The sequence below is a fragment of the Rhinolophus sinicus genome, chromosome 2 (genome assembly GCF_057876585.1).
Source record: "Rhinolophus sinicus isolate RSI-liver-muscle chromosome 2, RSI-T2T, whole genome shotgun sequence".
NCBI classification, from domain to species: domain Eukaryota; kingdom Metazoa; phylum Chordata; class Mammalia; order Chiroptera; family Rhinolophidae; genus Rhinolophus; species Rhinolophus sinicus.
This window is the reverse complement of record NC_142502.1, coordinates 7495408-7519964: the sequence shown is the minus strand read 5'-3', so window position 1 is coordinate 7519964 and position 24557 is coordinate 7495408. Positions and strand designations below refer to the sequence as shown.

General features: G+C 45.9%; 1 protein-coding gene across 5 annotated transcripts in view; it reads left to right on the top strand.

Moving 5' to 3' along the window:
• The first annotated feature begins 694 nt into the window (after nt 1-694).
• Nucleotides 695-24557, top strand: part of FNDC1 (fibronectin type III domain containing 1) — a 92049-nt gene continuing 68186 nt past the window's right edge. For 2 of the 5 annotated variants that reach the window (XM_088795300.1, XM_019749556.3), the window contains exon 1: nt 695-1027. In XM_088795300.1, the coding sequence (XP_088651426.1) occupies nt 754-1027 (274 nt within the window). In that variant the 5' untranslated portion in view covers nt 695-753. The remainder of the gene's footprint in view (nt 1028-24557) is intronic. The other 3 variants (XM_088795308.1, XM_088795307.1, XM_074333768.2) reach the window with 2 other exon arrangements.

The following is a 24557-nucleotide window of genomic DNA, read 5'->3' as shown; positions in this document are numbered from 1 at the left end:
TTCAGCTCAGATCAGATCTGCGAAGAAACTGCTGGGCAGATAGCAGCATGTAGGGCCCAGAACGCGGGCCCGCCTGGCGCAGGCTTCCTGGTCGCCTCTAGGGGCGCTCCCAGGCCACTTGGAGGGGCCGGAGGCTGCCAAGGCCCGGAGCTGACCACAAACAGGTGGGAGTCCGGGATAGGGAGACCGTAGGCAGTGTTAACGTAGAAATTGAGGGAAGCAGGGCCAGCCAAGTCTTGGGTCTGGGCTCCTCGTTTAGACGGCTTCGGTCGAATCTAGTTCATGTGCTCCACAGACGTGACAGCTGGAGTAGCAGAGTCTAAGGACAACCCCCCTCTCCTGGGTGCTGGGCCGGAGTGCATCGCAGGAACGACCGCAAAGTGCAGATGGAGCTGAAGGGGGCTGGCCTCGGTCCCCAACGTTGAAACCAGAGGTTTTCATTTACGGGGACATATGGCATTCATGGGCTTGGCAGAGACCGGACGCGATGGGCCATTTCCGAACCAGAAAACGAGAGAGGTTCGACAATGGAAGGAACTTTCCTGGCCACTTCATCCAGCACGCGAATCACCGAATTTTCAGAAACGCCAAACGGGGTTCCGGGGTGCTCGGCCACCCTAAGTCCCGGCTGCGGTCCCCACTGCCCCCGCCTCCCCCACCGCCCCGCCGCCGGTAGGGGGCGCCCACGCGCGGCTAAAAGGCGCGGCGGGTGGCGGGCAGCCTCAGTGTGGAGCGCGGCAGCGGGTGCGCGGTATGGGAGCTATCCGCGCGGGGCCCGGGTACGGCGGGCACAGCGCAGAGCGCAGAAACCTACACGGACGGCGGGGACCCGACGGCGGCGCCTCTGCGCTCCCCGACTCCGGCCCGGTACCCAACCGTCAGCCGCCCAGCCCAGCCCTGCGAGCACCCCAGCTGGCGATGGCGCCCGAGGCCGGGGCGCCCCCACGCGCGCGGCGCTCTCTGCCCTGGGCGACGCTGCTGCTCCTGGCCGCGCTGCTGCCGGTCGTCTACTCAGCCGGGGCTCCAGGTACGCGCAGCTCGGGGTGGGCTGCCGGGCTCTCCGTGCCTCCTCACCTGTTCTCTGTCCACCTTCATGCACCACCCACCCCGTCTGTCGCTCCGGGGACCGCCGCCCCGCTTTGTGCTGGCTGCGTGTCGTGTCACTAACCTGGGCGTCCTCATCGCTCGTGGATAGGGCGCAGAGGGGCAGCTGGGGACGCGGGATCTGGGCACTTGGAGCCCCGTGCGCGGGAGGAGGGAACGGGGACATCGTCTGCTCCAGGGGACGCAGTGCCCTTAGTTTCAACTTTGACATCGAACGCTCGGGAGTCGGGAGACTAGAGCAGTCTAACTTGCCGGGTCCATTCAGGCGGAGGGTGGGTGGGTGGGTGTGGGGTGAGGAAAAGCAAAACGACCTCTTGGCGTTGAGGTGGGGGTGGGGTGGTTCTTTCCTTTGCCCAGAATTTCCCCGAGGACAGCCTTCTTTCCTCCAGCTCACCTGCCCTACGGCAGAGATGCCTGTCGGAGGCTGCGAGGCAGGACTGCTTTAGAAGTGTGCGGGGAAAGGCTGTGAGCTGCCGCGGGGAGGCTGGGACCTTGGCGCCCAAGGAGAAGCCGCGCTCTTATGGAGACCGCGCATCCTGGTGGGAACTTTGGAGCTGGGAGAAGACGTTTGTCTTGGGAGGAGAGAGAGGGAAGTGGGAAAGTCGGTTCGGGAGAAGCTCACCCTTCCCCCAAAGGCTGAGGCTGGAGATGGGTGGATGTTTTCTTTGGGGCTGAAATGGAAGCAACGCTTTTCAGAAAAATGCCAGCGTGCTTTTGTCAGATTTCTTGTAAGGCTCCCGCAGAGAGAGACAAGTTTGTGGTGGATTTTTTTTATCCTTAAGCCTTTGGTGGCCCTTGTTCCCACTTCCTGTGCAGGCATTTTCACACTTGAAACTGTGTGGCTTTTATTTATGTCATCGGTTTGCAGGAGTCCAAGTCGACATTTTTGTTGATGTTCACTCTCTGCCGGGTTATAAAAATTCAGATGCAATTCCAATGAGAGCTACTTGCTTTCTGATGCTACTCAGTGTCTCTGTTGCCCTCTTAACTACAAGAAAAAGGGGGAAAGTTAGGGGTCCCATTGCCTTGTGATTCTTTTTGGTGGGTACATCACGTGTAATGCTTGCTTCAGGTTCGCACCAAGGGCTGGGATGCCAAATGCCACTTTTTCATAAAAGGCAGTGCCAGTTGTACGTTTTTTTCCGCTCTGTTAGTGATCTCTAGGAAAATAGTCACTGAATATTTTGTACAGTCATCAACAAGAATAAAACTATTTTAAAACCTTTCAACTTCCCCACTTACAGCCCGTGCCTTTTTTTTTTTTCTAAACTAAAATCTTCTGAATGTTGAAAGAGTTTTTGTTTTTAAAAAAAACAAAACGGACTGAAATGGGACCAATGCTAAATTGACTTCATGATGATTGCAGCTTTATTCCTGTTAGATTCCACTGCCACCTGCCTGCAGGCTCCTGTGAGCGCGTTTGCAGGCAGGGTTGTTTGTGGTATCTCCTGGAAGACTTCTGTTTCTCCTCTGGCCTTCTGCTCTGCACATCACTGAGCTGTGGAATGTTGGAGCTGAAACTTTTGCTGGCACTTCTTTCTAGTGTGTTGATGTGGGATCTGCAGTAAAATGATGACCAGACTAGAAATGGACAAAGGGGACAAGCAATTTTGAAACAAATGTCTACTGCATTTAGATGAAATAATAGAAGGAAGAAATAGATGTCACCTGTGGATAGCTCCCCATGCTGGGAAAGAAATCATGGGGCACATAATTTATTTCATCTGCTTCCCCACGGGCTTCCTATCTGTCTTGCGGTACATACGGTAGCTGCCATCACCATTCCAGACTTGTGTTCTGGGTCTCACAGCAAGGCCAAGGACACTGCTGCGTCTCTGGCTGAATTAATGCACGCACCCAGCAAGCTGCTTGAATCAGGCCCTGCCCTGTCTACCCAAACCTTTGGGGCCAGAATCCCTGTAATGAAATCATTTGGAGCCACATTAATAGTGGAAGCCCACTGCAGCTCAGAGGGACTTTCCTGAAAATAGAGGTGATTTACAGGGTGTGCTGAAGATCCAAATAAACCCTTCCACTTCATGGTCAGTTAAAACATAAAACAAAATAAGTGAGTGATTCCCCCCCCCCATTCATCCCTACAATAAACTACTATGCAACCATTAAAATTATGATGGCACTTGCCAGTCTGATAGGAGACATTTTTCTGAAAAGATATGGGGACACACATACTCATATACATTTATAGCCACTAACTTAGGGTAGCTATGGGTGATTTAATTTTTTTCTGTAAAGCTTAAAGACCTTTTCAGGGAATCTGCAAGGTCAAACTACTTTCAAAGTAATACTAAGATATCATCTACCTTTTTCACCGTGTTGACATTTGCAGCAAAGGTGCGAAAGCTTTGTGGGTAAAACTTCTGGTGCTTTAGCATGAATCAAGTCATTGGCACCACAATGAACTGGTAGTCATTGCATTTTTCAGCCTTTGAAGTTAAGAAAAGATGTGCCGGTTTCAATTAAGAATGTCCTTGGTGTGACAGTAAAAATTACTAATTTTACCAAATCTCTGCCATTGAAATCATGTCTTTTTAATATTCTGTGTGAAGAAATGGGAAAGACACACAAAGCATTTCTGCTTACCCCTCAAGTTCAGTGGTAATCCTGAGGAAAAGCACTTGTGTGACAGTTTGAGTTCTGAGCTGAACTAGTTGCTTTTTCCCAAGAACACCATATTTACCGGAAAGAATGACTACAGACAAAGCAGTTATTCTAACGTGGATATTTGGCAGACAACTTCTCAAAAATGAACAAAGGGGGCCTGTCATTTCTAGTGACGTAACTGCTAGTATGTGTTGCCAGTGATAAAATTTGAGCTTTTAAGTGAAAATTTAAAATTTGCCATGTTACCTCCAATATTGTGAGTTTGAAAGCTTTCCAATACTTAAAAACTTTTCTAACAAGATCAATGGTGATATAAATGAATGTGATTTTTAAATATTGTGTTATAAAACATGTCACCACTTAGATCTGCATAACCATGTGAACCAAGAAATCCAAGTGCAGTGTTACAAAATCTTGTCTGGCTCAAAGATCCATCCAATGTGCAAGGGAGCCCAGTGGACTTTTTAATGTAACAATATGTAAAAAGTTCCTTATATGGTTCCAGATTCTACATTGCAACTAACCTTTAAAAAACTGCTACTTGATGAGTTTTGGTGTAGTAGCAGAGATTTTCCAAAATTATCCATAAGGCTGTTAAAATACTTTTCCAACTATCTGTGTGAGGCTGAATTTTATTCAGGTACTTCAACCAAAACAACATACTGCAGTAGACTGAAGCCATAAGCTGATGGGAGATCCTGCTGTCTTCTAGTAAAGAGATTTTCCAAAATGCAAAACAAGGCCATTCTTCTATTTCTTTTTTTGTCTTAGAAAACAGTTATTTTTCATAAAATACAGGTTTTTTATGTCAACATGTAATGGTTTATTATTGCTATTTTTAAATGAATTAATTAATACATAGTTTAACCTCTTCCTAATTTTAATTTCTGGTCAGTAGTTATTGATTGATAAAACCCACGTTAACAACCTCTGTGAGATCCTCATTAATTTAAGAGTAGAAAGGCATCTGGAGAACAGAAAGTTCGATAGCCACTGGCTTATACAAGGGAAGTAGTTTCAACTTGAAGAAGCCTGGGTTGGAATCTCAGTGCTGTCATTCACCCTGTATGGCCTTGGGCCAGACAGTCTCAACTAGACCAATTGAATGGATGAATTCCTTCCATCTCTAGAAGCCCTCAAGGGCTTTCCTGTGACCCAAACTACCTCCAGCTTTGTAGGTTTTTCCCTCCTACTTCTGTTCTCTTTGACAGGAAGGGGTGAATATACCCTTTCCTTTTACCTTGTGCTTTGGAGTCCACCCAGATGAAAGAACTGTTTTATTCATCAGCTGAACATACAGTTAATAACTATGGAATTAGCTGTTGTGATAGAATTGCTGAGTGACAGTTCATGTCCCTGGAAAATTATCACCAGACAGTTTCAGAGCATTATCAATACATCTCACCAAGACCATTCATATCCCTATGTAAGTCATAAAGGCCCTTTCCCTGAAAACAGGCAGGGGGAGGGGTGAGGTGTGGAGGGGTGCATTAGTTTCCTATTGCTGTTGTAACAAATTGCTACAAATTTAGTGGCTTAAAACAAAACCAATTTATTATTTCATAGTCCTGGAGGTCAGAAGTTCAAAATGGGTCTCAGTGGGCTAAAATCAAGGGCTGTGTTCCTTCTGCAGGCTCTGGAGGCGCCCACATTCCTCTACTCATTGCCGCTTTCAATGGTCACGTCACTCCACTTCTGCCCACATGTTGCCCTCCTGTCTGCTCTTTCACCTACAAGGACCCCTGCGATTACATTGGACCCACAGGATAATCCAGGATCATCTCCCCATCTCCAGACCCTCAATTGAATCACGTCTGCACAGTCCCTCTTGCTGTGTGAGGTCACATATCCATAGGTTACAGAGATTAGGACGTGCACATCTTTGGGGGCCATTATTTTGCTATTACAAGGGGTGAGGTGGGGTTGTGGGGAGACTAGAAGCAAACATTTCAGGAAGGGCCCCATCGCACTTCGCTGGTTGAGGAGAGGACTTCTTTGCATCGTTTCCTCTGAAACTTAGGTATTTCTTGAGTTATAGTTAAACCTCTTATCAGGATCTTTTATTTCAGTTAGAAAATATAGAGGTAAGTACTTAAGGTATAAAAATAAAGGAGAAAGGAATATATATGTCTATGTGTTTACTTGTTAATCCATAGAATATTTATGTTAGAATATATCCGCAACTGAAATCTTGGGTGCCTTTGGGAAGAGCTGGGTAGCTGGGGGCAGGGATGCACATTGTTTCATTGTTTCTTTTACCAATTTTAGTAGACACGTATTAGGGCATTTGGAATCAGGTAGGTGTTGGTTATACATCCTCTTTTCCTTTTAGAAGTTCTCCTTGTCTTTGTTACAAAGAATATGGATTTAATTCAATTTTGGGAATTGTGTTATTGCTATTTAATTAAGGAATGTTCTCCAGTATGGACCAGATGGTTAAAATTGAGAAATTTTGACTATGGAATTTTTGTACAACTGAATATTAGATGATGTCATGTGGAAGACACATTTTTCTTCCAGTTCCTGGCCCGGAGGGCGGCAGCGCTTGCGCCCCGCGTCCTATAGAGGGCGCTCCTGGCCTTCCGGAGGCGTTTCCACTGCCCGAGGGCCCTTTAGGTTTCCGCCCCACGAGCTGAGGCTTTATAGAGATTAAGAGAATCAGGACAAACGTTCAGTTATCTGCTTTGGTATTCCGTTAGTGTTTGCCTTTTTTCAATGTTGCGACTCACTAGAGCTTCCTTCAGCTATTAAGTTGGGCAGCACAAATCACTCATTTAGTGTAGAAATGACTGCACGTTAGTAATTCCAGCTGACCATAGATGAGAGAAAGAATTTGAAGCCTAAACCTAAAGCTGTGGTGAGCCGCCCTGTATTTAGCGGGTTCCTCCAAAACTGCAGCAGCCGGAAGAGCAGAGCGGAGGACAAGCGACACCTGACAGGTGGTAACTGTCTCCTGAGCATCAAATGCCAGTTTCGATCAACGGGTCTTTCTCAGTATCTCCTCTCCACCCTCAATGGATTCTTTCAGTATGCAGGGGGAGTATTGCAAATTGTAAGGCAGGTCTCTAAGTGTAGCAAAACACCTGGAGAGATGTTAATGTTGATTATTTACATTTTCCTACTAGGTGTGGTCTGCTACTATATGTGGAGGAAATTATTACATTGTAACATCATCATAATCTGTAAAGTATTATACAATTTACCTAACCTTTGTTATCTTTAGGAGAAGTTCTTAGGTGTGCATTTTAATTTCTTTTTAATAATAACTGGCAGTTAAAAGTGCCACGGAGTTGACCATTTCCCCGTATATTATTTCATTTAATTTTCACAGCAACCGTGTGAAGTTGGTAATGTTCTCACTTTACCACAAGGGAACTGGGTTCAGAGGGCTTACCTGGTTTTCCCACAGTCAGTAATCTAGTATGCGGTAGTCCCAGGATTTGGACCCCAGTCTTCTGTATCCAAATCCCACGCTCTTTCAGCAGACTTGCTTGGCTCCTGTTGGTTTGGGCGTTTCTTTGAGTTCCCTTGTTTTCTGCTGTAGGCTGGGGTGGGAGCTGGCACTGCTAACTCTGATTTGCTCAGGACCCCGTTCTAAGTCTGCACTCTTGTTACATTGCTGTTGGCTGTTGAGAATGATTCTATCACACCCCGAAGCGTGTTGAATTCGAGCAGGGCTTAATTTAAGATGAAGTTGCAGTCGACCCTACGCCCTGATACAGAATATATTGGCGTTTGGTTATAATAAGCAAAATCATTGGGGGAAGTGCCCTTTACTTCGTGGGTCATGGGAAATCTTGCCTTTGAGGCCAGTGCCGTGGGCTTAGTTTGTTACAGAAACCCTTCAACATTTAATACAGCATTTAATACACTGGTTCTCTGTGCATCTTTGATGCTTCTTTGATCCTCATGATGGAATTCACAATTCTGAACCTGTCAGCCTTGTATTTTAACCAGAATGCTGCCAGAATTTAAGAAACATTATTTGCTAATCTATGGGGTTGACAGACCCCTACCTCTCATAGAAGTGGAAAGACTGTAATATTTTTCCCCCTCTTCCGCCTCACCCCCCCCAACTCCAGTTCAAGGCGTTGTTTCTCAGTCTAGTCGTGTAGGACACAGCTCCCTGGCCCATGCTGGTATTATGAGCCTTGTGCTCCCCCTGGCTGAGGCAGCCCGTCGCCGGTTGGTTGTCGGTTGGCCACTCACAGCAGCTCATGGCAGCTCTCACTGGCTGCTGGCTGCTCATGATGGCTGATGGGTACTCACGCTGGCCAGCGGCCACTCTTGGCAGCACACGGTAGCCCATGTCAACCTCTGGCTGCTCATGGCAGCCCAGCTCCAGGGAGAACCATTGTTCACAATCTTAGCTGTAGAGGGCGCAGCTCACTGGCGCATGAGGGAATCAAACCAGCGACCTTGGGGTTAGAAGCATGGCGCTCCAACCACCTGAGCCACCCGGCCGTCCCGAGACTATAATATTAATAGTGCTAAAGTGCTTTGAATTTCTCAGAAGAAACGTGTCATTTAAATGCTGGGATTTGTTTTTTGGGATTATTTTATAGTGTCCCATCTCTTCATTCTCTTTTCTCGTCCTGACCCAGCTGCTAGTTTGCACTGTGTGACCCTTCAGGCTACAGAGTTCTCATCTGCAAAAGGGGGAGATTGGGCTATAGGTGCAGCTAAGGGCCCCTCCAGCTCTAACTTTGTGTGAGTCTCTGTTTGAAAGCGGTGCATTCTTTTGTTCGGTTAGTTAGCAAGTGTTAATACTTGACAGATGCAGGGGAGCAAAGACCAGTCTCTCTGTGAGCGTGTACACAGGCAGGGGCGGAGGGTGGGGGAGAGGATACCAGCGTGTGGTGCGTGTTAGGACAGTCCTGGGGAGAATCAGACCGGAAGGTCCAGGACAACCATATTTCACCTGGGGTTGGACAGCAGGCCTTACTTAAAGAAGGGAGACAAGGAAGGGCATTTCAGGGGGAGAACAGACCATGCTGCACGTGTGAAGGCACAGAGGCAAGATGTTGCATGACACATTTGAGGAAGCATGAGTGTCTGGGTGGCTCCTGCAGAGTGGCCCCCTGGGGGAACGGTGGCATTCGGGGTTAGAGGAGTCAGCAGCAGCCAGCTCAGGGAGTCCTGGAGTTTGACCGTAATCCAAAGTGAGCCTGGCCATTGGTGGAGTGTCTGCAGTGCATCACATCGCTGGGTCAGTGGAGGTTGCATCGTGGGCAGCTGAGTGGAGGACAGCGCTGGGGTCAGACCAGAGGGGGCAGTTGATGCTTCTGCTCATTACACTTGAGGGTTCTCCTATATCTGCTTATTTATTTCGGGCCATGGGGGTTTCTTCATTACAATATAGACCAAGCTGGCAGGTCCTACCTACTGTCTTTCCCTTCGGTCCTATCTGAAATGGCTTATGTGTTCTAGAACAATCCTGTTTTGGAGTGGGTTCCAGAGTACCGTGAGTCTCACTCACATGTGGGCAGATTGGCAGACTTCATAGCTGAGGTAGGAGTACTGAGTAGTGGAGAAGGTTTTGGGGTCAAGGGTGTGGTTTCTAAGGAAAAGACCCTGTGTGAGTAATTTTAGGAGTTCGCAGTGGGGAGGGGGCAGTGGTGGTAAGTCACCTGCATTAAAGAGGAAAGCAAGGGACATGATTCATGTAGGCTTCTACAGACTACATAGTGACGCTCCACTCTGAAGTTCACCTGACTCCTTTCAGGGTCAGAAGCTGTTTCGTCGTGGCCAGAAAGCTGGTTAGAGCCAGCAGACCCAGATTGTGGATGAGCCGGGGCTGTTCTTGGGAGAAGGTGGGCAGTGGGTCCCCGAAGCACCAGAGCTATGGCTGCAGCTAGTTAGTATTGTAGTAAAGACCCTGATCAAGGTGTGTATCCATCGCTCCTAATCTGAGATGACACCACGTTCATCTGGAGATGAAATCCCACTGACACTCACCTGCTGTCAGAACCCCCAGGGCTGGGCAGGGTGAAAGAGGCCAGAGACCCTGAGTGGTCAGCTGTGGCCTCCTAGGACCTTGGGAGAAGTGACCTCTGCCGGGCCAGGTGCAGGCAGCTGGGCAGGCGGGTCACTGTGAGCTGCACTCTCACAGATGGACCAGGCCAGGGGCTGCTGTGGACGGCAGGCGGGTCCTTTGGGCGATGGAGGGAAAGCTCCCTGGTGGCATGGTCTCATGGGTGGTGCTGCCTCATCCTCATATGTTTTATACAATGAAATCCAACCTCCCCAGACCAGTGATGGCACGGCCATGTAGTGTAGTCATCACACTGGTGCTTCCACGCAGGAAGTGGAAAGCTGAGGTGTGCCTTTCCCACAGAAGCCAGTTGGTTGGGTGTGTTTACTGTGGTTCAGATTCAAAGATGCTCGAAGTGATTATTTATCAGGCTTCCCCGCAAGTGTATTCATTTTCCCCCGTCGTAAGTGTCAGGACCTTGAACTTCACCATAGGCACAAAAGACTATTTTAAAAATGGTTTTCAAAGTTTTTTTTTTTTTAAATTGGGGAATATTGGAGAACAGTATGTTTTTCCAGGGCCCATCAGCTCCAAGTCATTGTCCTTCAGTCTAGTTGTGGAGGGCGCAGCTCAGCTCCAAGTTCAGTTGCCGTTTTCAATCTTTAGTTGCAGGGGTGCAGCTCACCATCCCATGCGGAAATTGAACCGGCAACCTTGTTGTTGAGAGCTCGCGCTCTAACCAACTGAGCCATCCGGCCACCTGTCTGGAAGCTCAGCTACAGCTCAGTGGCAACTCGTTGTCTTCAATCTAGTTGTGGAGGGAGCAGCTCACTGGTCCATGTGGGAATCGAACCGTCAATCCTGTTGTTCAGAGCTCGCTCTAACCAGCTGAGTCATCCGGCCGCCCCTAAAAGTTTTTATTTTGAGGTAGTTGAAGATTCACATGCAATTGTAAAAAATAATGTAAAGATACCATGTGCCTTCCATCCGATTTCTCCCAAAGGTGACCTTTTGCATGGCGATAATGCAGTATCCCAGGCAGGCAGCCAATGTTGGTGCAATCCATTGCATGTGTGTAATTCTGTCCTGTATATAGACTGTGTGACCATCAGTGTCAAGATACAGAATGTTCCAGCCCTCCCTCACTCTCAGCTCCAGCCCCTTGGCCGCCTGTCTGGTTCTCTAATGTGCTAGGCACTTTCCAGCCCCAGTGCCTTTGCACTCACTGTTCCCTTTGCCTGAACAAAGTTCCTTAAGCATCTATGGGTTGATCTCTCACAGTCTTCAGGCTCTTTATGCAACATCGTCTTCTCATGAGGCCGTACCTAACCCTTCCCCACCATTTAACATGTCCCTAACCCTCAGCACTTCTTATCCCGGTTTTATTTTTCTTCACAACCTTTATCACCACCTGATAGTTCATATATTTCACTTTTATATTTGATAATTGCCTGTCTCCCTCTGCTGGAATGTAAGCGCCACGAAGATGGGACGTTTTGTGGGATTTGTTCACTGAAGTCGCCTCATGGCCTAGAAAGCTGCCTGTAAATAGTAGATACTTAGTAAAGATTTGATGGATGATTGGATGTGCTTTCTTTGGCATCAATTACATGTGATATACATTAAACATGTATGTTGACCTTACATAACAGGATATGTGGGGGTGGTGTGTGTGGGATAGTCCCCTGCATCCCTCTCATTCTAGCCCTCTGGAATCAGCACATGGGTTTTGAAGAGCGTTGGCTCGTGTTAGAAGTCCAATCTGCAGCTGGACTGAAGAATTATATTTACGTGATGTACTAGTGTCCTAGGGCTGTCATAACAAAGGACCACAGACTGGGTGGCTTTAAACAACAGAAATATTCTCAGTTCCAGAGGCCGGAAATCTGAAACCTCGGTGACAGGGCCATGCTGTCTCTGAAGATTCCAGAGAAGAATCCTTCCTTGTCTCTTCTTAGCTTCTGGTAGTTTCTGGCAATTGGTCTTCCTTGGCTTGTAGACACGTCACGCCAATCTGTCTCCATTGTCATTTGGATTTCTCCCTGTGTATCTTCTTATAAGGATATCGGTCATACTGGATTCAGGCCAACCGTAAACAAGCATGACATCATCTTAACTGGATTACACCTTCAACACCCTATTTTCAAATCACATTCACAGGTCCTGGGCAACATGTCTTTTGGGGAGGGGGACACAATTCAACCCACCACACATGGTACGCATACCAACATGATTGCTTTTGAGTAGGTGGAAGAATTTGCACAGCTTCCAACGTTGGGGCCGCAGTTGAGATGTGGGATGACGAGTCACTATGTGGTATTATGTGTGTGGAACTGTCAACCCAGAGTTCCAAAGTCCTACGCACATTCAGTGGGCCTGATTCGTAGCTCAAGCCTGGCTGGATCCTTCATTCATAAAGTCATTAAGTAATTAACTCAGAGCTTCTGTTGGCAAGTGACTAGGTGAGGGTCTGGACAATAAACAATGGCATCGAATGTGGTAAGTATAGCAATATAGGATCATCTCGTACTTTCTGATTAACTTCTACTTGCCAGATATAGTATTCAGTTCTGAATATTTTTACACTGATGCACATAGAATTAGAAGATCAGCAAGAGAAACCACAGAATTTGTCTGAGGACTTAGCCTGGAGGGTCCACTGTGATGTTGACTTAATCTACATTTTTTTTCCTATTCAGTAAAATTTGGGATGTGCCACTGTCTTTCTTTTACATAGATTTTATTCACTAGTGGGGACTTGTCGGTGATAAGATGAGGCAGCCTCGTTCTCCCAGAGAATGTCTAACTCTCTTTGACATTCTTTATGTTGTGGAAAGTGGCCAAGGTCTCTTTTGCTATGTAACACATGCCCTGGCCCTGCTTTGTTTTTATACAACAATTCCGCCCCCCGACCCCTGCCCAAAACTTTCCTTTTATTATTTTCTGATAGACTGGAAGAATTGAAGCATCTTCTCATGGTTATTAACACTCAGACCCACATATGTACCTACAGATATCCAAGCAAGCCACAGCCAAAGAGGAGAAAGGAGGGGCAGAGAACACTAAGCTCATTGACTTCTCTGAGACCTGGGCTGGTCTTATTTCACAGCTGCGTCATGGCTGCATTTTGACTCTAACACCTAGGGAGGAAGAGGTTTGGGAGATGGGATACAGGCTATTATCTGAGCCGAGTATGTGTCTCTCTTGTAGAACATGAGGTTTTTGACTTGGGGTCTCTGGGATGAGTTCCACAGGGTGCATTGATACACCGAAATTGTAATGAGTTTTCATTAGAGGAAGCAATTCAGAGCATTCTGAGGGGTAAAGGGTTGGCTGGGTTAGAGTCACAGTGAGGGCTTGAGTAAAGGTCACCTTAGAATTCAAGCCATGGGAAGCAGTGTGCCAGCTCCCCCACATGGGGAAATCTCTAGCAAAGGCCTCCTTGAACCCACCAACGCTGTACTTTATTCTCTGATCACCCTGGCTGGAGGAGGACTTGCCTTCCACGCCCTTCTGATCCCTGACAATATTTATTCTTAGTGACACTCAGCTGATATTAAATGTCTGACACTCTTACTCTTCTTTCCATGTGCCAGTATACTGCTTCCCCAGGAGAATGAAGACCATTGCTTTTTGTATATATCTGTGATTAATTCAGTTATATTTTCAGGGCAGGGCCTTGTTTAGTAACCTGTGTCCCCACCTGAGAAACACATTCATAGATGTTTACCTTTGAAGGTGGGGGAAACTTGGAATTTGGGTACAACTGTCTAGTTATAGAAAACATGGAAGACCATTTTAGAGACACAATTGATGGGTAGTTTGAAGAGTAGCAGTTGGATCAGATTGCCTATTTCCTTTCAACTCTCAAGATTTTAAAATTCAAATTCAAAGTATATTTCCCAAGATTGAGGAAAACGAGGGCCCAGAGCCCACTCTGGCTGTGTGAGGAGGAAGACTTGATACTGGGAAGCAGACCGGTCACTTTCAATTGCGTTTCAATTGGTGACATCCGCCCTCTGTGGCCCTTCCTCCTCCTGCTGTATCTTACATTTGTTGAGTATTTTATGATTTTCTCTCACATTTTATTCTTATATCAATCCTTTGAGGGTAGCTGTAGAAAAGGAACTAATTAAATTTGGTATTTTTAGAGAGAAACTTTGTTGGCATGTTTGCTTTGTTTGCTCTGAATAGTGGTGGATACTGTCCTTAGTATAAGCAGAGAAAAGTGAGTTCTTCTCGGCCTTTACTTGACTTGACACTGAGGGACATTCCCTTCTTCCTGAAAATCTCTCCACTCTTATCTTCCACGATGCAACTTGTTTGCTGGTTGTCCTTTTTATCACTAATATTGCAGATTTAACATGTCTTCTCCCCAGCCATGCCTCAGACACCTGTGTTCTTTGGGTCCTGCTGGAGATGTCAAGTAGACAGACACACCGGAGCTCAGAGGAAAGCCAGGGCTGGAGTTACGAATCTGGGAGCCATCAGCAGATGGATGATGTTTGCAATCATAGGACCAGATGTGCTAACTTAGGGAGAGAAGACAGAGGGAGTAAATGCAGAGAAGAGGCAGCGCCAGAGGCTGGGCTCTGAAGTACTCTAAGGTTTTGAGTTCTAGCAAAGGAGAACAATGATGTGGGACAAAAAGCAGGGACTATGGTGTCCTGGAAGCCTGTGGGGCCGGGGAAAGCAGGAGAAGAGATGCTTCCAGGGGGAGAAGCACCCAGCTCTTGTTGGAAGCAGAGTAAGTCAAGGACCAAGAGATGAGGACTTGGCAACATGGAGTCTTCTTGACATTTGCACAAGCTCCTTCAGTGCAATGAGCTTACGTATCTCCGTGAACTCAGCTTCCACTGATGACTTCCCGTTTCATACCATTGGTTCTGATTTCTCTCCAGGCCTGCGTTTATCCCTTTTCATGATAATTATAGCTGAGAGGCAACAAAGTATAGAAGAAAGAGCATGGTCTGTGGTGTCAGGTAGGTCTGGATTGGATCACTGGCACTTAGCTGTATGTCCTTGGCGAGTCACAGAACTCTCTAAGACTCAGTTTCCTCATTTATAAAAGCAGCGATACCGAAGCACAGTACAGAGGGTTGAAGACTTAAGAGCTGAGAGTTACGATAATGTAGAACTCTTTAATCACCACTGGATCCCCAGTGCCTAGCTCAGAATCTCACACACCGTAAATATCTGGTTTGGAAGTAAAGAAAATGGCTGGCACTTAGATACAACAGATGTTCATTTCCATTCTTCTCCTATGCTTCTCTCTATATTTTTCTTTATCACAAACAGCCCCACTGTAAAACTTAAACTGTTTGCTCATTAGGTATGTTGTGTTTTTAAAAATATCTTCATTAATAGATTTGCCTGTGCCATTCATAACCATTAAGTGATTATCTGAAATATTTAAAAAAATTTGCCAACGTTAAAAAATACTTTAAAAAGTGATTATCGTTAGGAATCTGGATTGTCAGTGGGTCCGTGTGGTGGTTGGCTTCCGGTCATGTCTATCTCGTTTACCCTGTTTCATAACTACCTCGCCACAGCACTTGCTTGGCCTGTCTTCTGACGGTAGTTTTCAGGGAGCTTGCTGAGTAAGATGAGTGGTAATTTTAGCGACAGTAATACCCAAGTGTTTAACATAGTTAGACAATGACTTTCACATTTTGGGAAAAGGAATGAATTTTTAGGGAGTTTTTTTTTGGCGGGTATGTCAAACAGTTTGTAAGTAGGCTGAGTTTAAGCTGGACCAGCAAACAATGTAATTCTTTAAGAAAGTATTTCTCAGTTGCGAATTGAATTTAAAGAATGTGCAAAAGATCCCACAAAAACATGGAAAATACTGGCTTCTTGTAAGGGCCTCTGATGCTGGTCAACTGCAGGCGTGAGTCCTGGATTCCCTTCCAATCTGTATGCATTTTCTCTTTAGAGTTCCTTGTTTTCTTATTGTTATAAATAAATACATCTATGGAGTCCCTCCAATTCCATTTCCCTAAACCATTCTGGGAAGCGAGTGGTTTAGATGGGGAAATAGACTTTTTTTTCTCTCTGGATCAGTAGCTTTTGCTTATATTGGTTCCTGAATAAAATGGCCAACAGCTTTAAAACCTTAAATCTTAATGATCAAATTCTGCCAGCTCTGCCGGTGAAGTTCGCTCTAACTTCTGGCTGCATCCTTTTCTGGACAGATGTACTTATTCAAGTCCATGGCATACTGACAAATAAAGCACTGACATTGTCAAAATTAAAGCCCCAGAGTGGATCCCTTAGAAGCAACACACAGAAAGAAATTAAAGTTAAAACAAAGCATCTCTCCTTTAGAAATCGAGAGAAAAAGTGACTTGATTTTATGGATCCGGAAATGATGACACCAGGTAACAATGGACTGGGCTGCTGAGAACATCATATCTGATGAATTGTAGTTAAACAGGTAAAGGCATTGCTTAGATCACTCACCAATGAACTTGGGAGCTGAGAGGTGCTCAGGGACCCAGGATCCTTCCCTTTTCCATTCTTCCATCCCAGGCCAGGTCGTCAGTCTCAGGCTTGTCACTTCATGTTCCAAGATGGCTGCTGCATCTCTAGGTATCATGCTGACATCCCAGAGGGAGAAAAAAGAAGGGAGATATAAAAGGCCAAAAGCACATGACAGCGGATCCTGGCCTTTTATACTGCTTTCCTGGAAGTGGCAGCAGTAACTTCCTCATGTGTATCATTGGCTGGAACTGGTCACGTGACCACCCCTTACTACAAGGGAGGCTGAAGGGTCATGAGTATTTGTATCCCAGCCTCTGTTGTAGAAGAAGGCACAGGAGGAAGAGGAAGCTGGGAATGGCTCTTGCGGACCCAACCCATAGTGTCTATCATGGTGGTGGCTGAACTCAATGCAAGCCGCTAAACTGTTACAAATTAGTAGGGAAACTTGACTTGAATGGGACTAAAAACAATTAACTTTAATCATCTCAGAAAACATCTTGAGGAGAAGGCAGATTCATTTTAAGAGTATCTTTTGAGCTTGAGAATTTGACTTTAGTTTTGCCACTTGTTGTTTTGAAACAGAATTCCTTGCCACTTCATTTTATTGTCCATTTTTGTGTTTTTGTGCTTTGTCGATCTTTCCCAAGTTAGGAGGTTGGGGGAAGGAAAGAAGAAAGATAACAAAGGGGAATAATGTGAGGTAAACTATGTTAACAAATATTTGGTCTTTCTTCACCCATTCCTCCCCAAATACAAGCAAACAACCTAGACTCTAGAACATTCTAGGCAAACTTTGACCAGAGGGAGCCATTAACCTTTGAGGTAACGAGAGAACATTTGAAGTCAGACCTTTGTTTCCCAGAATCACAGGATTGTGACTGTGTTGAGGGTGCCTTAGGTGGGAGGTGGGTGCCAACTCCTGAGGAGAAGGGGAAAAAGGAGAGAAAGCGCTGCCCAGGCGGCATCGGGCTTCTTTCCAGGGGAAGTTCCCCTGTGCCAGCAGGAGGACCAGCTTGTGTGCAGCACCAGGGAGAGCAGTTTACTGAAGCCAGTTGTGAGGATGGCCTCTTTCCCCGACACACACCCTCCTGAAACTCAGGGAGGTGGAGACTGCTTATCCAGGGAAGGCTGAGGGGGTGGTGGTGCTGACAGTCTGGACAGGATAGAAGTGGACTCAGACAAACCCGACTTCAAGATTTAGAGATTTGGGATCCAATATATGGTGATGGAAAGAGAACTGACTCTGGGTGGTGAATACACAATATGATATATAGATGACGTAATACAGGATTGTACACCTGATATCTATGTAACTTTACTAACCATTGTCACCCCAATAAACTTTAATTAAAAAAAAAAAAAGATTTAGAGATTTGGATGGCCTCACCATTTAGCTTCTTTGAGCTGATGGAGGAAAAAAATGTAATTCACAATTGTATCCAGTGACCATCTAGTGTCCTTATAAGCACTTCAGCTTGTGCACATGCTAATCTGGCCTTTTGGTCTGAATAAAATGATGCTTTGTTGTTATCAAAATACTGGAAAACGCCTGCGGGGCCAGGGATAACCGCAGGGAACTCAGGTTTAGCCGAGGCCAGGGGAGAGGTGAGCAGGAGGGCGCTCTGAGCCCAGTGGCCTCGCTGGCTCTCTGTCCGTTAGGAAGCACTGAGGGCAGCGAGGGATTGATGACGCTCCAGCCACCCACAGAGCAGCCAGCTTCTCACTCTGCTCGCGTACACCTTCCCAGGTAAAAAGGACAGCACACGTTGGGCATGGGGGTAGAATCCAGTAAATCACCATGACACCGGCAAATTGATTGGGTTTTGAGGAATGTGAACCAGGGGTGAAGTCTGGAGAGCCCTGGCTGCCCTGGATCTCCCAAGGGACAGGAACATCTGCTTGTCTTGGTGTTTCTCTCTAATGAGGACTGCACTGTGTGGCTTCCCCTTGGTGGGGTCAGAGGTTCTGTTTGCAGAGCTCTTTCAGCTCCCTGGAGTGTTTTTTAAGTTTAAAGACTCCAAAGACCTAGAGTTTGGTTTCATTTTTTACACAGTTATCCCTAGAGAAGCATACCGACTGTGGAAAACTCTTTTATTGAGCCCCATGCATACTGTGAAATGTCAGAAGAGGAGCCAGGCCATTACTTTAATACTTAGGCTGTGTCTACACAACTCAGTCTTCCAGGTGGAAAATGCAATCAACCATCTGTCAACTTTACTTCACACAGTTGCAAAACAACCTGTACTTTCCTTGTTGTTGTTTTTTTTTTGGCGGGATGGGGAGGATAAGGGAGGGTCATAATTATTTGGCAAATATAATTCCATTTGAAAAATTATTTAAAACTCAGTTAATCATTTCAGTGTTTTGCCCACATGTTGCCAAAGATCAGAATCTCTCTACATTTTGGAATATTCCTGTGCTGTCTGGTCTCTTATGGACAATAGCTGAATTTGTCCACCTGTCCTCAGAATCATAGTCTCAAAGTCAAATGTCACATGTCACATTGATTCCTACCCCCAAGCTAGACTGCAGTTTTAGTACATCCTAACCTTTTCTGGCTTATTGATTGGATTTTTGGTCAAACACTCGTGGTTACACTGAGATCTGTGTTTTCTTCATTTCAGAGTCTGAGAAGTATTTGGCGGTTTCCAGTGGAAAGTAAAACTTGAATTTCAAACAAAGATGAAGCAGGGAGACTTACATAAACATGAGGGTTTGTTGCATTAAAGAGCAATCTTTGGTATACTTAAGAAATAATTTCAGCATTTTGGGGGTTTAAGGGACTAGTTTATTTCAAAAACCCTTAACGTTCCTTTGGGGGTTTTCTACTTAACCGAGGTTGTCTGGTCCTGCTCCTCCCGTCAATGGCCAGACTGGGTGGGCTGCATGGAACGCTCTGCTAGGAATGGCAGCCGTCCCCAGCTGGTATTTGCCTTAATTTCTTTGGGTGTGTCTGCACTGGCAGCCTTTTGTGACCAAATGTATTGGCTGCTGGGGTAGCTTCAAAAAGTTATTTTCAACTTTCATAGAAGATCTTGATTAATAGTCTCTTCATCCATCAGAGTCTGACTGCAAGTGGCAGAAACCCAACTTGAACTAATCTAAATCCCAGAGTTTGTTGGCGTGGAGCCATGCATTGGGAAGTGCTGGGGTTGAGCTGGCCTTAGAGATAGATGCCCAGAACCAGGGCTCTAACTGTCCCCCCTCCCCAGACTCTCTCTCTGTCTCTGGTCTCTTCTCCGTGAGGCAGCGAGAGCTGGTCGCCAACAATTCTAGGATTTTTTTCTTCACAGCCTCATGGTCAGAAAGCAAAACAGTGCCCAGGGTCCAGGTCCAGTTAGAACAATTCCAGTGACGTCTCCTGGGCCAGCTGGGGTCACGTGATCAGAGGTCTGTTACCAGGAGACTTGTGGGAGGCTTCCCTGGGTAGACAAACATAGTATGCATCCTTTACACAGCACATTTGGGGTTCGCTGCCTCAGAGATGTTAGCATCTTGGGACTTAAAGAATTTTAGGCAAGTGGGAGACTTTGGGGTCAATTATTTTTACTTCAGGGAATCCTGAAGAATCTACGCCAGTGCCAGTGGCAGATGGCAGAGACCACACTTGCCAAGGGAACCCTGACCCCTTCTGGGCGTTTCAGTGATTCTCCTGAGGCTGGGGTCAAACAGAATACGGAAGAGAGGAAAGGAATGTGGAGTTTAATTTCTTTTGATGGCAATGAAGCCGGAAGATGAAGAAGGCTTTACTCTCAGACTTGACATTTTCCCTGAGAATTTTGTAATGGGAGGAACTTATACTGAAGTTGGGACATTTTTATATGGCTGATATTGTAGTCCTAGGATATTTTTATGCTGTCATTTCATCTCATTGCAGAAATACTGGCGGGCTGTTTTGACCAGCATAAGCTGGGCAGAATTTGGGATTGGAACAGGACAGGCCAGGAGTAGCTGTTCAGCCTGGAGGTCAACCTGACTTTGGAGTTGGGCTAAAGAATGAGCCTTTCTCATTTCAGGGCCTTTTGGAAACTAGGAGTGGGGAGGGGATCCTAACATATAACTCCAGGAGGAAACACGGTGGGGCAGTGGTTAGTACTGGGAGGCTCCTGCCGGTGCAGCAGGGGCCCTGAAGGGCAGCTGCAGCTTGACCTCAGGTTGATGGTCACGCCCAGTGGGGTGAGGGAACAGCCTGCTGGGGAAGTCGTGGGACTTCCGGGTTCTCCTCACGTTTCTCTTCTGGCTTCTGTCCTCATCCCTTACTCCCTCCCCTCCATGATCTGAGGGGTGAGTGCTAAGGGCCCGGTGATCTTTGGTCTCCTTCCTCTGCCTGGTGGTGTTAGCAGACTAGAAGCCACAGGCCTGTGCGTCTTCTGTTCAGGTCTGTCACCCTGCAGGAAGGCTGCGTTTGGCTCCACTCTTGCCTCCACGTGGCGGGGCACTATTGCTCTCGCCTCACCTGTGCCTGCAAGGCAGTGGTCCCGGGGTGGTGTGCTCTGCAGACTTAGCTCTCCCTTTTGTGTCCAGGGGAGGGTTCGGAATTGGAAAGTGGAGCAGGGACAGGACCCAGGATGGTGGTTGCAGCTTAGCCCGACCTTCTCCAATGCAACCTTATGAATAGCACACCTGAAAGTTTGATTTCTGACTTTTTTCTCACATCGGTTGTGAGTGCAGATGTTCATAATGAGCCCACCTGGCGCCAAGCTTCAAACTCAGGAAAACTGCTTCGTACACTCAGTCAGGTGAAATAAAACTGACATGCGATTTGTTACGTATCACCGCAGTGAAAACATACAGGCCCTTTTTACTGCTTGCCCAAATAGGTCCCCTTTGCTATTTAGGGTATAACGCACGGGTCCTAAAAATCTATGAGTTGTGTAGTACAGTGTGACCATGAGTTTTTAGATCCAAATCTCTTTTTCAGATTTGATTTTCAAGTCCAATCAAACCGATATTTAACTACTTGAATCATTTTCTTCAGTAAGTATGTAGGAGAAAAATCAAAGAACAAGTAACATTTGTTTTTCTTGCAACTATTACATCAGTTATGGTCTCAGAAAATACCTGCTTCTACCTTCTCGACATTATTAGTGGGTTTTCTTACCTCAGCTGCAGGTTTCGGCTTCAGGGTCTGCAATGATTATGTGAATTGTAGGTCTGCTCTGTTCAGTGCGACCACAGAAATTAAAAGATTGAAGCATGTTTATTAGCTGCTGTTTTGTTTCTAGATGGTAGATGGACCATAAATCAAACACAGTATTTATTCAGTCATCTAATTTTTTTTTTTAAATTCTGACAGGGTGCCAGCTCTTTCCGTGATGTACCATATTTGGCTAAAATCAGTCAACTTTGAAAGTTATGATGGAGCAGATACAGAGAAAGCATGCCAAGGAGGAGGGAGTTGTTTCCTTGCTTCTCCTTGGGTTGGTGATGCTCTCACTACTTCTCTCTCACATCTACCATTTGTCTATCATCCTTTCTCTTTTTGCTTACCAGTAATGAAGTAACTATATGCCATTTTTAAAAAGTAAAACATAACAAAGAAACAAACAAGCAAAACCGACACTTTGGATCCAGAAAGATTCAGTTACTATTTTGAATCACAGTCTTCTAAGCATGATTTCTCCATGAGTTGTGTCATTTTTGGATTACTTTTTACCATTGATTCATTTTATTAACTGGTTCTGAACTTCCCTGTCTCTTTATTCTGAGAAATAGCCCTTGACGGAGTCCCCTTTCTAGGAACGTATTTATTTTTGTCCATTGTGGATATGCCTGTACACTTAAGGCTGGGTGATGATGGCTGAACCAAGGTAGAGAGCAATACGATACTGAGTTTCATTTTGTGCATGTTTGCTTTGGAACTCACATGGAAAAATGTCGAACAAGCAATAGGGACTCTTGGTCTAGAATGGTTAGACCAGAGTTGGACACGTAGCAGTTGTTGGTTTTGCTAGTAGTTGAACCTTATGTAGCATCCCACACTCCCTCCCCAAAGCCATGTTCCCTACTTCCTCGCAACGTTGGAAGGTACCTTGCAGAGTTTGCAGCCTTTGGGTCCCTTGGCGGGTTGGGAGAGGTCTGGAGGTGGAATATGAGTCTTTGAACAGAGCTGTACCTAAAGCCTTCAGAGGCTGGGATAGCTCTAGTTTCAGTTCTTCAGACTTTAGCATTCATCTTGAGCTGTAGACCTTCTTCACAGACCCAGACTCCCAGAGGAGTCTCAGAATTAAAATAGGACATTGGGAAGTTGTCCAGACGAGCAACCGAAGGGTTCTCCCTGAAGTGAAGTTAGACCAATGGACTGAGTCTGGCCACCTGGTGTGTGTGTATGTGTGTGTGTGTGTGTGTGTGTGTCTCACATAGTGTTTTTAAAAATTAAATTAATCACTAACTAGTATAAAATTGGGATATTTCATACAAAAATCAGGATTTCCAGCTTCTTTGAATAACCCCTAGAATATCGAACAACAGATGCCGAAAAACTAAATGTTGCCTATAGATGGAGTGTACACTCCTTATCACGTCTTCACTCATCTGCTTGAGCTTCCTGGTCCTTGAAGTTGTTTGGGTTGCACACCCTTGGTTAACCTCATTAGTCTAAACCCTTCAAACATTTTTTTTTCTTGAATCCCTCAGTGTTTTAGGTGAGCACTGGGTGGGTGGTTGTACCTGGTGCCAAGACAGATGCCAGAGTGGGAAGATGAGGAACGGGCAGATGAAGTTTAGTTACCCCATCATCTGTGCTGAATGCACCGTGAAGATGTTGGTCAGGCCTGCTGGCTCTGGGGACCTAGCTCTGTACTGAGGCTTCTGAGGGTGTTTGTCAGCCCTGGAGGCCACTCTTCAGAAGCTGAGAACCCTCCGAGGACAGACATTGTAGAGCCGTTGGAATCTTGGTTTCCATCCTTGAGTAGACACAGACCCATACTTTGACCCTTGAGCCAAACTGACCTGTTTGAATAAGACCTGGAGTTTGGAGCGAGGGCCAGCTAAGAACTCTGGGTGCCGACTGTGCCCTTATGTCCCATTCTGCAGCGGACCAGTAGAGGTCTCGTGGGAGCCATGGTGTGGAGCTGTCTAGCCTGGCAGTTGCTGGTATTTAAAACATCACCAAAATATTGTTTTGCTACTGGGTACCTGGCAAAATATTCTTGAGCCTGGACAAAGTTCACTGGTATGAAGTATGGAAATGACTTTGTCGGGGTATGAAATTGCTTGAGTCATAGCAGATTTTCTGTGGCTTCCTTCTTCGGTCGGGGGCACCTCAGCATCTGTCTCCATTCAAAGGCAGCCTTGAATGGGAGCGAAGGGGAAGGACACAGACAGGAAATTCTTTTTACTTCACCTAAAATCCCTTAGGCTACAGCTTAAGTTCATTTCCTCATTTTGCATCCTGTGGAGACAAAAAAACACACACAGCTTATCACGGCCCTTACCTGTCATGCAAGCTCTGTGAGGTATCTCCCAATAGTACCACTATTAGGTCATATAATTCCTGTTGTATTGACTTTAGGTTTGCCCTTTCTCTCTTTAGAGAGGCAGTTCATGGGATATAGAGCTGTAAAGAATATACATAATATCACCTTCATTAGATGAGCATGCTGACAGTATTACAAGAAGGTCATGGGCTTCCTTTGTCCAGCAGAGAGGATGGTCTGTTCTAAGTTTCTAAGAACACTTAAAAGTAAATAAGGAACCACTTTGTCATATTTCATCTTTATGCCAGCAGAATGCAGATCCTGTAACAGAATGCAGCCTGCAGACCTTGAAACTAATTTTATAGTCCTTATTCCTTTACCTCGCATCTAAGGAATGAAGTCATGAGACCTACATGACAATGATTAGGAATAGAACATATCGTCATGTGTCTAGCCCCAAGAATAAGCTTTTGTAATCCAAGTTCATGCACATTGATCTGTGCCTGCCTGGAACGGTTGTTCCTTAGATGGATGCTGGTTTGATGAGTTTACTCCAGAGCCTGGCGGGACTGGAGCAAGAGACAAAGTGCTTTTTATCCAGCCTTCCTCTTTTTATCCAATTCTTTCTGAGCAAGGCTCGGATCATTCCCTAGGAAGCATCAAACACGTCATCAATGTTAAATATCAAATTCGGTGGGAATCTAGAGAATAGAAATATCTTCTACTCAAGTCACTGTAATGTTTTGTTTGACTGGCCCAATTTATATGTGTTGGGGTGTAAGGTGGAAGAGAGGGTAGGCGTATATTGGCCTAAGGCCTTTGGCGAACCTTAAATTCAGAACTGATCTTGCAAGGAGATTGACCCTAAGGTTGCCTTGAAGGTATGGTTTCAGGGTCCCCTAAAGGCCTTTGTGTTCCAAAACGATCTTCCCTATGTAACTCTGTAAGGCCTAAAA